At 39.0% G+C, this 12,747-nt stretch overlaps 1 protein-coding gene across 1 annotated transcript; it reads left to right on the forward strand.

The window, feature by feature from the left end:
* The first annotated feature begins 381 nt into the window (after positions 1-381).
* On the forward strand, positions 382-1,647 carry LOC149065554 (uncharacterized). Its single transcript, XM_089253703.1, has one exon. The coding sequence runs from the start codon at positions 711-713 to the stop codon at positions 1,458-1,460; it is 750 nt and encodes a 249-aa protein (XP_089109829.1). The 5' UTR covers positions 382-710; the 3' UTR covers positions 1,461-1,647.
* Positions 1,648-12,747: the final 11,100 nt, after the last annotated feature.

Genomic DNA, 12,747 nt, shown 5'->3' on the forward strand with positions numbered 1-12,747 from the left:
TTATTCTGGAATCCAAAACTTTCATTTTCATCTCTACGATGGCTAGAAGCAAAACTATTGCCAATTAGAGATAGACGGCTTTTTTCTCAGCCCAATAAGTCAAGGAAATAGATATTTTGTGGATTTTATGCCGAGGTGGATTCGGAAAAAAGTCCTCTGGTCTCCGCCGGGACTCGAACCGGAGGAGACCAGATGAATGAATGATCTTGCATTCCGGGCAAAGCATGCTGTCATCTACACGTTTAACCCGGAATGCAAGAGGGCCTGGGTTCGAGTCCCGGTGGAGACTAGATGACTTTTATTTTTCCGAGTTCACTTCGTTATAAAATCCAGAAAGTTCATTGACTTATTGCCAATTAAGTAAAACGAATTTGTGGCGTCGCCGCCGACGTGTGGGAAAAGAAAGCCACTTCCTCAGAGCGAGGATTGATGTACGCGCTCAAAGCGCCATCAGGTGATTATTCTAGTTATTGCGCAGTTCGTTTCTCGTCATGTATATAGGATGTTGTGTGAAATAAAGTCCGTCTCTTGTGTAAGATATGTCTCTGTAACTACACGCAACCGATGCATCTCATAATTCCCGATATTGGTGACCTTGGAAAGTCTGATCATCAGTTGAGACATTATATCTAAAAAAAGAAACAGCGGACGCATCTCAACGGAAACAACACGTGCTGTTGAACATTCTCGCCCACGCAAAAAGCGAAAGCATGGCGGACGTGGCAGCGGTAAAGATACCACCGTACAATTTCGCCGATCCTACACTGTGGTTCTTGATGTGCGAATCAACTTTCGAACTGGGGATTCCGAAACCGGTAACGGACAGTCGCACAAAATTCAACTACATAGTGGCCCATCTACCACCGGAAGCAGCTTCCGTCATCCGCGATGTCATCACGAATCCAACGGCAACAGATCCCTACGGACACGTGAAATCGGAATTAATCAAGCGCAGTGGTGAATCGTCACAGCAAGAGATACGGAAACTTTTCACTGGGGAGCAACTCGGTGATCGTCGTCCAAGTGAACTTTTGCGCGTCATGCGGCGTCGCGCGGAATCACACAGCGTTCCGGACGAGCTCATGTTGGAACTGTTTCTTCAGCATTTGCCAACATCTGTGCAATCTATCCTGGCTGCAGTCACACCACTAACGTTGGACAAAGCGGCCGAAATCGCCGATCGCGTCATGGACGTAGCACCACAAGCGGTAAGTGCCTGTTCTAACTCTTCCGCGAATTCCATCGAGGAACGTTTGTTGTCGGAAATCGAAAAGCTCCATGTGCGAATCGACGAGATTTCCCGAGGGCGAAGTCGTAGCCCGTACCGAAATCGCTACCCGCGACAGCGTAGCAGATCGAAAAATCGCGACGAGTGTTGGTATCATCGACGATTCGGCACCGATGCCAAGAAATGTGTCTCTCCCTGCAAATATTCGGGAAACGAACTCAGCAAAGAGTAGAGGCGACTTGCTCTTTGCAATCTACGTCACGTCGCCTGTTTGTGAAAGACATGAAAACGAATCTATCTTTCCTCGTTGATACGGGCAGTGATGTTTCGATCTTGCCGGCAAGCCTTTCTCAGCGCAAACAACGGCCTGTTCAAGCGTTCGCAGCCGCGAATTCATCATCCATCGAGGTGTACGGCCAACGTATTCTTTCCGTGAATTTCGGCTTGAGACGAAATTTTTCCCTGGCCATTTTACATCGCCAATGTGTCAACTCCTATACTGGGTGCGGACTTCCTTCATTATTTCGACTTAGTCCCGGACCTTCGCAACAAGTTCCTACGTGACTTGAAAACGAAATTGAAACGTCCCGGACGCGTCTCAAACGCAACGTGCATTCATTCGGTGAAAACGATTACCGGTGACTCGGCGTATCACAAGCTGATTTCTGAATTCCCGGAGATCACTAAACTTCCTAATCCAAATGCACCAGTAAAGCACAACACCATCCATCATATATCCACAAAAGGACCGCCTGTGGTGGCGAAACCTCGTAGGTTAGCTCCAGACAGATTAAAAATAGCGAAATCGGAATTTCACAACATGCTGCAACTGGGGCATTTGAGACCTTCGAGGAGTAATTACGCCTCACCACTTCATATGGTACCAAAAAAGGGTACCTTGGAATTTCGACCGGTCGGAGATTTCCGTGCTTTAAATGCACAAACGTTAAAAGACAAATATCCCATTCCTTGCACTGCTGATTTCACTGCTGAACTGCATGGCACTAAAATTTTCAGCCATGTGGATCTCATAAAAGCCTATCATCAGATCCCAATAAATCCTGATGACATCCACAAAACAGCAATATGCACACCTTTCGGATTGTTTGAGAGCACCAGGATGCAATTCGGATTGTGCAACGCTTCTGCAACCTTCCAGCGATTCATCGATGAAGTGACCAGAGGACTTCCTGGAGTTTACGCATTCGTCGACGACATCCTGATTGCATCAAAAGATCCTGATGAACACATCCATCATCTCAAGACTCTCTTCAACAGACTTCAAGAATATGGATTCTGCGTCAACGTCTCCAAGTGCAACTTCGGTAAAGAAACCATCGACTTCCTTGGATTCCGGCTATCTACAAGCGGCATCGAACCTCTGACAGATCGAGTTCAGTGTATCTTGGATTATCCACAGCCAACGACCTTGACACAACTTCGAAGATTTCTCGGTATGTACAATTTTTATCGACGTTTCATTCCGAAAGCTGCCGATTTGTTACATCCGTTAATAAAATTTCTCGAAGGTCATAAAAATAAAAAATCACCTCGTTCTGCTCGTGCCAACGACCAACTCGCGTGGACCGATGAAGCAACAAAGTCGTTCACTTTGGCCAAAGATGCCATGGCAAATGCCACACTCCTGAGACATCCACTTCCTGGAGCTAAATTAAGTGTTTGGGTAGATGCTTCAGATGTCGCAGTGGGTGGTGCTCTCATGCAATTAGCCGACAAATGGGAACCCATCGCATTCTTCTCTATGAAATTGTCCAAAAGTCAAAACAAATGGTCCGCTTACGACCGAGAACTATTTGCAATTTATTCATCTATAAAAAAATTCAAGCATATGCTCGAAGGCAGGGAGTTCATTATCTACACAGATCAGAGGCCCCTAATTTATGCCTTCAAGCAAAATCCAAACAAATGTTCGCCGCGACAGCTTCGTCATTTGGACTTGATATCCCAGTATTCAACCGATATCCGTCACGTCCAAGGCTCTCAAAATTATGTCGCAGATGCACTGTCAAGAATCGAAATCGACGCAATAACTGGTTCTAAGGACATTAATTTCAAAGAATTCGGGGAATTTCAATCAAGCGACCCGGAACTGAAAGAAATTTTGAAGGGTAACAACACATCTCTACAGCTGAAACTGAAGCCATGTCATCTAACAGATGGTGAATTATGGTGTGACATTTCAACTGGCTCACCCAGACCTTTCGTTCCAGACTCGTATCGAAAGCTGATTTTTGACCACCTTCACAATCTATCGCATCCCGGAATCGCTGTAACAAAAAACCTCATTTGCTCACGATATGTGTAGCCAAACATGAACAAAAACATCACAGCTTGGGTACGCTGCTGCCAATCATGCCAGCGATCGAAAATCCAGAGGCACACAAAAGCACCTCTGAGCACCTTCGCACTTCCCGACGCTCGTTTTTCACATGTGCACATTGACATTATAGGCCCTTATCCACCATCAAACGGGAACATCTACTGTCTTACCATGATAGACAGATTTACAAGATGGCCCGAAGTAACACCGATACCGGAAATACGCGCCGAAACCATCTGCAAAGCATTCTTTGATTCATGGATCAGTCGTTTTGGGTGTCCCTCAACAGTGACCACAGATCGTGGAACTCAATTTGAATCTCATCTCTTCCAGCAGCTCGCAGCACTACTAGGAACAGATCGCATACGAACCACTGCATATCATCCAATTGCCAATGGTCTGGTCGAGCGATTTCATCGCACCCTAAAAAGTGCCATCATTGCTCACGACAATACCAAATGGTCAGAATCGCTTCCGATAGTCCTCCTGGGTCTACGATCCGCTTTCAAGGAGGATCTTCAAGCTACCTGTGCCGAACTGGTGTATGGAACCACTATTAGATTGCCATCTGACCTACTTTCAGATGAGGTGTCAAAATCTACACCAGGCGCTACCTATGCATCAATGCTGTCTTCGCTCATGAGGAGTTTATCACCCGTATCTCCATCTCATAAGAATACTTTCAAGATTTATGTTCATCCTTCCTTAAAATCTTGTTCTCATGTGTTCTTACGCGTAGACAAAGTTCGACCTGCATTAAGCGCACCCTACACTGGACCATATCCTGTAGTGTGAAGGACCGACAAAGTTTTTGTAATCAAAGTAAATGGTAAATCTATCTCAGTGTCTATTGACAGAGTCAAACCTGCATTCGCCATGGATGACAGAGAACCACCTGCAGTCACCGAACTACCAAATGAGATCAGTTCTAAACAGGACTCCAAAAGTCCAGTGTCAACGACAGAAAAAACAGTAACAACTCGTTATGGACGAAGAGTTCATTTTCCAGAACGATTTGTTTCGTATTTTTGATTGCATATGTTTTACACCCATTTATATTCTTGTGTTATGCCTTTACATTTTCGCATATGTGTACATATTATTTTCGCATTTCTCGCATAAGTGTTAATTTACATTATTTATTTTTTCAAATCATTGCAAACATGTTAACATCGTATATATTCGTATTTTTCATTCGTCTTAGCAAAATATTGAATTCTCAGCTGTCGCAAGTATTTATACACACATGCACATTGGTTATTATTTGTTATAATTTTGTATCATCAATATGTGAATGTCAATCTTGTATTTCCTACATTAGCGCTCGCTCGCTCACTGGGGGGATAGTCTGTGGCGTCGCCGCCGACGTGTGGGAAAAGAAAGCCACTTCCTCAGAGCGAGGATTGATGTACGCGCTCAAAGCGCCATCAGGTGATTATTCTAGTTATTGCGCAGTTCGTTTCTCGTCATGTATATAGGATGTTGTGTGAAATAAAGTCCGTCCCTTGTGTAAGATATGTCTCTGTAACTACACGCAACCGATGCATCTCATAATTCCCGATAAATTTAATGCTTTTAGTCTGAAAATGAAATCTTTGAACGCGTTTTTTTAAAGATTTGTGTTTTTTTTTTGTTTTTTTTTTGCTTTTTCACTTCACGAAAAACGATTTCTCAAAGATTTTTCAAAATTATCTACTGTATATGAAACTTTCCCACTGTATTTGAAACAGATCCGGCTGTGCAAAGAACTGAAAACTAAGCGATGTGTTTCAAACTTTTGAATTTACATGATCTTGAATTGTAAATATCACGTATTTTTTTTAATGAAAAATGCATATTATTTCACGTAAACAATCATATCTCGAAATGTTTTCATAGTTATTCTAAAACTTTTAGTTCATTGTACGGAATAATCTCATAGAAATATTTGTGTGAAGAACATGTTGATACAAGCAGTAGTTTTTAGGGTAGAATATCTAGCAGAAGTACTGAAATATGATAATTTTACATATGAAATTGACATTAAATATTTTTTTTGTCAAAACATTCATGAAACAACATTTTTTATTTTCTTAAATTTATGCGATATCCAAACCAAAATCACATTCATTTTATCCAAAATGACACTTTTTTAAAATAAAAAGTACCCCGAAGGCAGGCCTCAAGAATGCCAATGAACAGATTTTCGAATAGGAAATACTCGGACGAATATATTTCTACTTCTGTCAAAACCAATACACTTCATCCGATTTGTTTCATATAGCTTGAATGTCTGACAATGCTGGAAATCCTAATTCATCGAGTTCATAGATAATATCGAAAACAAGATTAAACGGTTGCATTCGTTTCAAACACAACGGGTTGCATTCAATTGTGAATCGCCGTGTTCATCGGTCTTTATTATTCACCACTTTTTCCGCTTGAATGTATAGAATGGACATTCAAAGAAAAACATATGGAGTAGAAGAATGGAATCCTTTACAAAAATAGGACGTATGAAACAGGAAATATTCAGTCATAAGTGCTATTCATCTTCATGCTTTTGCTGTAGAAGAGAGTATCCATTTGTTGGCCATATATCATGAAACGTATGTCAGAAATAACTCCATTGCATTCTGACGGCAATCATTTCTCGCAGTTGCAACTATTCAGAATTGATTTTTTTTTCTCTTTGCCACCCGGAATGCGCTTCCTAGAGGTCCAAAAAAAAAAAAAGGCAGGGTTCCAGGTATATGAAAAAGACTGTGAATTCCAAGACCTTTCTTTTTTACCTCAGCCGTCGGTTCTTCAATCACTGAAGAAAAACGATCAATTGATCGCCGAAATGCCAGTGGATGAAACTGAGAAAAACTTGAAAAACAAAGCATAGAAATAAGACAAACTGTGGATTTACAGATTCCAATAAACGCATTGAAATATCGGGAAAAGTATTTTAAGTGTTTCTTTTATATGAAACGTTTCCAGGAATTCAGCTTTACATGGCAAGAGAAAGATAGAAAAAAGATAACTTCCGGGAAAACTTCGTATCACAAGTACAAAAACAATGAAGGGTCTTTTGAGTAGTTTCTTCAACAGTTAAGAACAACTCGGATGTATTTGAAGAACAGGAAAGAACTCTTCTAAAGCGAAACATGGAAGAGAAGATCAGTAAAAATCAAAATATACGAGATATTTATTCTATTTATTCTGTATCGAAGCTGCAATGCTTTTAAGAATACTGTATATACGAAGTAAAAATCTCAAAATATATATTCTCTGATCTTTTTCAAATTTTCTAAGAACAAACAAAAATGGTGATCGGAAAGGGCTGCATATGATCCATTAAAGGAAGTAATATTTCAAAATACATTAAAGCATGTTTCGCAACCTTTCGGAACCCAAGTACCTGTAAAATATCGGAAAAAATTCGATGGATCACCAACTTACAGCATGCTTAGTGTTACTTTTTGTCCCTATTTTACGAGACACTCCTGTACAGTGACATCTCGGCTGACGCAGATGATTAGTTCTGGAATCACGTTCGTTAGCCGAAATCTTCGTAAACCGGAACGTGATTTCCCATAGGATTCTATGGAAAACCATTTGATTCATTTCAGTTCTGCCGATTTTTGAATTTTGTATTTTCTGCCGAAATTTGAAGATAAATTTTTTAAAACACTGAAGGAACGTTATAAAAAAAAACGACAAAAACTGACTAAATGCCAAAATGGGGAGCTTCAAAGTTGGATCAATGAGTATCTACCCGCCGGATTACACACTAATGTACCCACACACACATGCACAACGAAAACGAACTTTACTCTATTACAGCTGGTGTTGACACAAACCAGTCGAGTTTGTAGGTGCCCCATACATTTGCAAATTGGTCAGCTCATTTCTGTATCTCATACATGCAGATAGGAAAAAATAAGCTCTTCTAGAATGTCCAGACTATTCAGTTTGATGTTAAAGAGTGTTGCACCGAAAGTGCACGTGCTCTGAAAAAATAGATTTTTCAACTAACACTGCATACTGTACATTCCAAAAAAAGAGAATTGTTTCTATATATATCAACCACTTCTAATATTGAGAAGTTTATTTTTAGAATGCAATTATGTATTTTTTTCTTTCTTGGCTGTGTCACTGACAATAATGTTTTTTATATGCACCATTTTCCCATTTTGTAACACATGTTCCCACTTACCGCTTCAGTTTGTTGTCTGATCATACTGCATTTCCACTTCGGAATTTTTTTATTAGCTGAAGTACCCGGCATTGCTCGGTCTTTACGGGTGACGTGAACCTAAGATGGATGACGTGATTTGAAAATTGAAACTGTGTAGAAATATTAGTATTTATTTAAAAAATTATAAATCCTTGCTTAGCATGTGATTTCCAGTGGTAGCAGGAACGGTGACGTGAACTGAAGATGGGTGTCGTGAGCGTAATGTCCTAATATAAACGCCCTGAGTGTGGAGTAGGGTTACCAGACGTCCTCCTTTCTTACGTCATTTTAAGTGTCCTCCTACGGTGTTTCGGAATATTCGCCCTTTTGTCCTCCTTTTCAGGTAAAAATAATTACTTTTATCTTAGAAATTTCTTTTTTTTTTGAATCTTCATTAACGGTTTTTTGTGGTTTTTTCCACTGACCAATAGCAGTCGGAATTCCCAGAATTTTTTTTCGTGGTTCTGTTTCACTCGGGAGAAATTATTGTTTTGGCCAGTTTTATCATTAAAAGTAGTTCTGTTGTGAAAATTAGGGAAGATGACGTCACTAAGGGTGCGCTCAAGCAACACCTTCTATAGTAGAAAGCATCCGCGCGAAGCTCGCGACGTCACTGAAGTCGTCCATTTCACCTATAGTCATTGAACGTACTGCAAAAAAAAGGAAATATTTCTCATACATCGACCTGCTATATCCAATGGTTACAGGTGAAATGGACGATTTCAGTGACGTCAAAGCTTCGTGTGGAGGCTCTCTGCAATAGAAGGTGTTGGCTCAGGCGTCCTCCTTTCTCATTTTTCGAATCTTGTAAACCTGGGGGGGGGGGGGATTTCTAAATCTTATGCAGACAGTGACCTTTCTCTTGTTTCGAAGGTCAAGAGTGCAAAACTTCATTAGGATCGGAATAAAACTATAGATTTCAATGAACTACAAACACACAAACAAACGGACACTCTTCTTTATATCTACAGGGTGATTCAAAACTCAACGTACAAACTTAAAGGGGAGGTAGAAAACGCAAAAACAATGCAGAATCACATAGGAAATATGACCAAAAACCGCAACCCGATCAACTGGAGGATAAACGAAGATACAGAAATGACCAATGAAGCCAATAATGGGTGGAAAAACTCTTTATTCAGCGACACTTTATACGAGGACAGAACGTGTACACGTTAAGTGTCACAACAAGTGCTCAAATTCTCACTATCCACAGATATGCACGCTTGAGGGCGCTGTTATCCGTTGGAGGAATAGTAGTAGTTTCACAAAGGGTTCGACAATCAATGCTTCGCCGTTGTGAAGCGTGCATAACTATGGATGGTAAGAACTTAGAGCACTTGTGAAACTCAACGTGCACACGTATTGTCCTCTTGTAAAGTATCGCTAAATAAAGAGTTTTTCCACCCATTATTGGCTTGCCATTTCAGCATCTTCGTTCAACTTCCAGCTGATCAGGTTGGGGTTTCCGGTCATACATTCCTATGTGATTCTGTTTTGTTCAGTTTTTGAATCACCCTGTATAAATTATTATATTTTTAATATTTTTTCTTTTTTTTCCTTTATTATATTCCATATAATCTGTAGTTTACACTGATTAATACACAGATAAGCTTTATAACGTCTACTGAATCTAACTTTATTCTGGTTGCCACAGCATGGGTAGGATTTTTCTCTCCTTGACCACTCATAAACAAAATTTTCATTCTTTTTATGTTTTGTATTCTAATCATGTTTCTGCATTTATTATGTAACTTACTTGTATGTGTAATCTGCAATTTATTGTGTCTCAAAATTGATTTGAATAAATTGAAAAAGAAATGCGTAAAAAAAATTTCCTATTCGAAAAAATCATGAGAAATTTAGATGAAGTTTTCTAGTGCCTGTGTGTGTGCGCGCGCACCGTTGAGATTTTAAAAACCTCCTTCCAGATAAAAATTTTTGCTTTTGCGAGATCATAAAAATTAAGAAATCATAGGGTTAACTAATAAAATGGAAGAGTAAATGATAACAGCATAGTTGGAAGTTGGAAGTAGTAAATAAAAGAGAGAATGAATCTTTGTTTCTCATACGTGTCAGTTAAAATGCTAGGCGCTTTATAAGCTTCACAAGCGTTAACTTTATGGCTTTTCTCTTCCTTTTAACAACCAGTCCCTAAGCGCTTCAAGAAAAAGAGAGAGATTTTTCATAAAAATTTAGAAAAGGAGAGGGGAGAAAGAGGAGAAATTTGCATGAAAAATAGCCTCCCAAAAAAAAAAAAAAAACAAGACGCAATCTTTATTACTTTCTTACATCTTCATACCGAAGTACAGCTCGACTTTTTATCACTCTATACAGCCCGGTGATTTACTGATACGTGGACGTTGTGTAATGTAAAGACGGTTGAAATGACAAATACCTAACCCTGTGTGTATGTAAGAGACTGTTATTTTACTGTAGCTGCATTAAATAGTTGTTAGCTTTTTAAAGTCTGTACATATTGCTTTTTAGGAATTTATTCCACCTATAAAACATCGATGAGATCATGTTAGATAATATTTTATCATGGGCAGTAATCGAACCGTGGTATTTGCATTTACTTCTATCACATATTTTTGTGTTTTTATGGACATTTTATATTTATATAGTAATTTGTAATCATTTTCAGCAGGAACTTTTGCAAACCAGAATACGGCCCTGTTTGTTACTCGTTCCTTTATTATCTAGCTCTGAGTTTTAATGTTAGATGAGATTCTATCAGTCGAGGTGATAAATATGCAATTAGTATCTAGGTGTGTTAACACTTCTCGGTGATTGAAAACCTCATCAAAACTTCGTGTTTCTATCGAATGCTAGTTGCATCGTCAGCTGTCAAAGGGTTGATGTATTACTTCTGATAATTACAGTATTTATTTGTATACATAATGAGTTATGGTAATTTTTCTCCTTTGCTGCTTATATAATTTATGGAAAGCTATGACGTAAAAGTATCTAATATTTTTTATGTTTATGAATATTTCTGTATTAATAGTACTCTCTCCTTATTTCACGTAATCGAAATATTTCGTATTTATGAAGTGACTTACAAAAACTGAGATATCTAAAAAAAAATTATTTTCCAGGAAAGAAATTTAAATGCAGACATAATAATTATAATTTTTTTTTTGAAGCAAAATGCAATAACTCACGTCCAAAAATTACAGCAAGTTTGGAATTTCCAATTTGTTTCAGACTATCATAGATAATCTAATGTTAAATTTTCATATGTATAGGAAATGCGGGTACTATGGAATACCATTCTTATTTTGTGGATTAATCCAATTTAAAACATCATAGAAACTTTAAACCTGTATTTTTAGAAAATTTGGAATCTTGTTTTTGCGTTGAAAAGTATATTGTATTTAAAAATAAATATGATGTCTGAAAAACAGGCATTTACAAAAATTGTTTTCACATTATAGTATGGAATAGGGGGTTCAAAATGAAGAAAACTTATTCAAAGTGATCGAAAAAAAACCAATATTTAATGAGTCCGTGGCAATTAATCGTTTGTTTTTATAGTCGATGATGCGGTGGTGTCATTGTCTGTTTACAAGAGTCACAGATGCACAATCTTCCTTCTCTGCCCTAAAAATATCAAGATGGCCCCACTGAGAACTGGATACACATTATTCGTAGCCTTTTTCTTCAGTCTTCCTAAACTTTCCATCTTGAAGAGATATTCTAGCCCAACTCAGATAAAAAAAAATATTTTCCATATTACCCGACACATCATCTTTGGAAAAATAGCGTCCCATGTAACTGGGAGTATCGGTGGCTAAAAAATGTGCACTGAAAAATAAAATGCAACGCATGTAATGTACATTGTGCTTAATTCCAAATTATTTGGCACAGCTCCAACAATTACTAAACGCATAAATGAAAATTTCCTGAGTAAATTTCGGGTAGTAGAAAAAATAATGTTCTCGTATAGCAGCCGTGATGATGGTGACAACCGAGAAACACTGTCTGTATAACATCACGGGGGCATTTTGAAGTAGTTTATCATTGTTACATTTGACGGATCATATTTGAAGGTGGAGAAAACTCAGTAAATTCCATGTTAACCGACTATTCCAAAATACCCGCTCTTTCTATATTACACTCATGTCCATAAATTAAGGATAATGCCAGCTCCGGCAAATAAAGGTTCAGAAACAAAACAAACGTTACTTATTCATAAAACCCATTTATTAAACAAAAGATAAAGAACAAAAACGATGGCGTATGTATGATACCATTCATAAAAACTACGATTTTTGCTCCCTGGAGCAATTGTAAAAAATATCTCCTTTACAAAAACTTACTATTACATGGGTGGTATGATGGTTTATACATTGTATGTCTCCCATGCGATGAAATACAGTCCGTACAACGCCTAGGCATGCTGAGTATCAAATTATCGATCTGATGTGGGGAAGATCACTCCACTCAGCAAGCAATGCTCTCCGAAGTTCCGGTACACATGCAGGAGGTGGTTGACGGGCTGCAACTCGTCGGCCAAGCATGTCCCACACATGCTCTATCGGATTCAAGTCAGGTGAGAATGCTGGCCATTCCATACGGGTTATATCCTTAGATTCAAGGCATTCGTTTACGATGTTTGCTCGGTGAGGACGGCCGTTGTCATCCATAAACACAAATTCTGCGTCCATGGCACCCCTAAACAAACGTACATGTTGTTCCAGAATGATGTCCCGATAAATTTGGGCTTTCATGGTTCCAGTTTGAACATGCAGATCTGTTCTGGAACCCAGTATAATTCCACCCCAAACGAGCAATGCTGCACCACCGTAACGGTGTCGTTCAATGACGTTGTCTTGGTGGTAACGGGTACCTGGCGTTCTCCATATGAAAGTCCGACGTGAATCAGACTGCAAGCTAAACCTGGACTCGTCGGAAAACATCACACAAGCCCACTGTGACGACGTTCACATTGCATGTTCTCTACTCCAG

This window comes from Pholcus phalangioides, unplaced genomic scaffold, assembly GCF_987345545.1.
Source record: "Pholcus phalangioides strain wild (caught in Gottingen) unplaced genomic scaffold, Ppha-v1.0 ptg000039l_1, whole genome shotgun sequence".
In the NCBI taxonomy this organism is placed as follows: Eukaryota; Metazoa; Arthropoda; class Arachnida; order Araneae; family Pholcidae; genus Pholcus; species Pholcus phalangioides.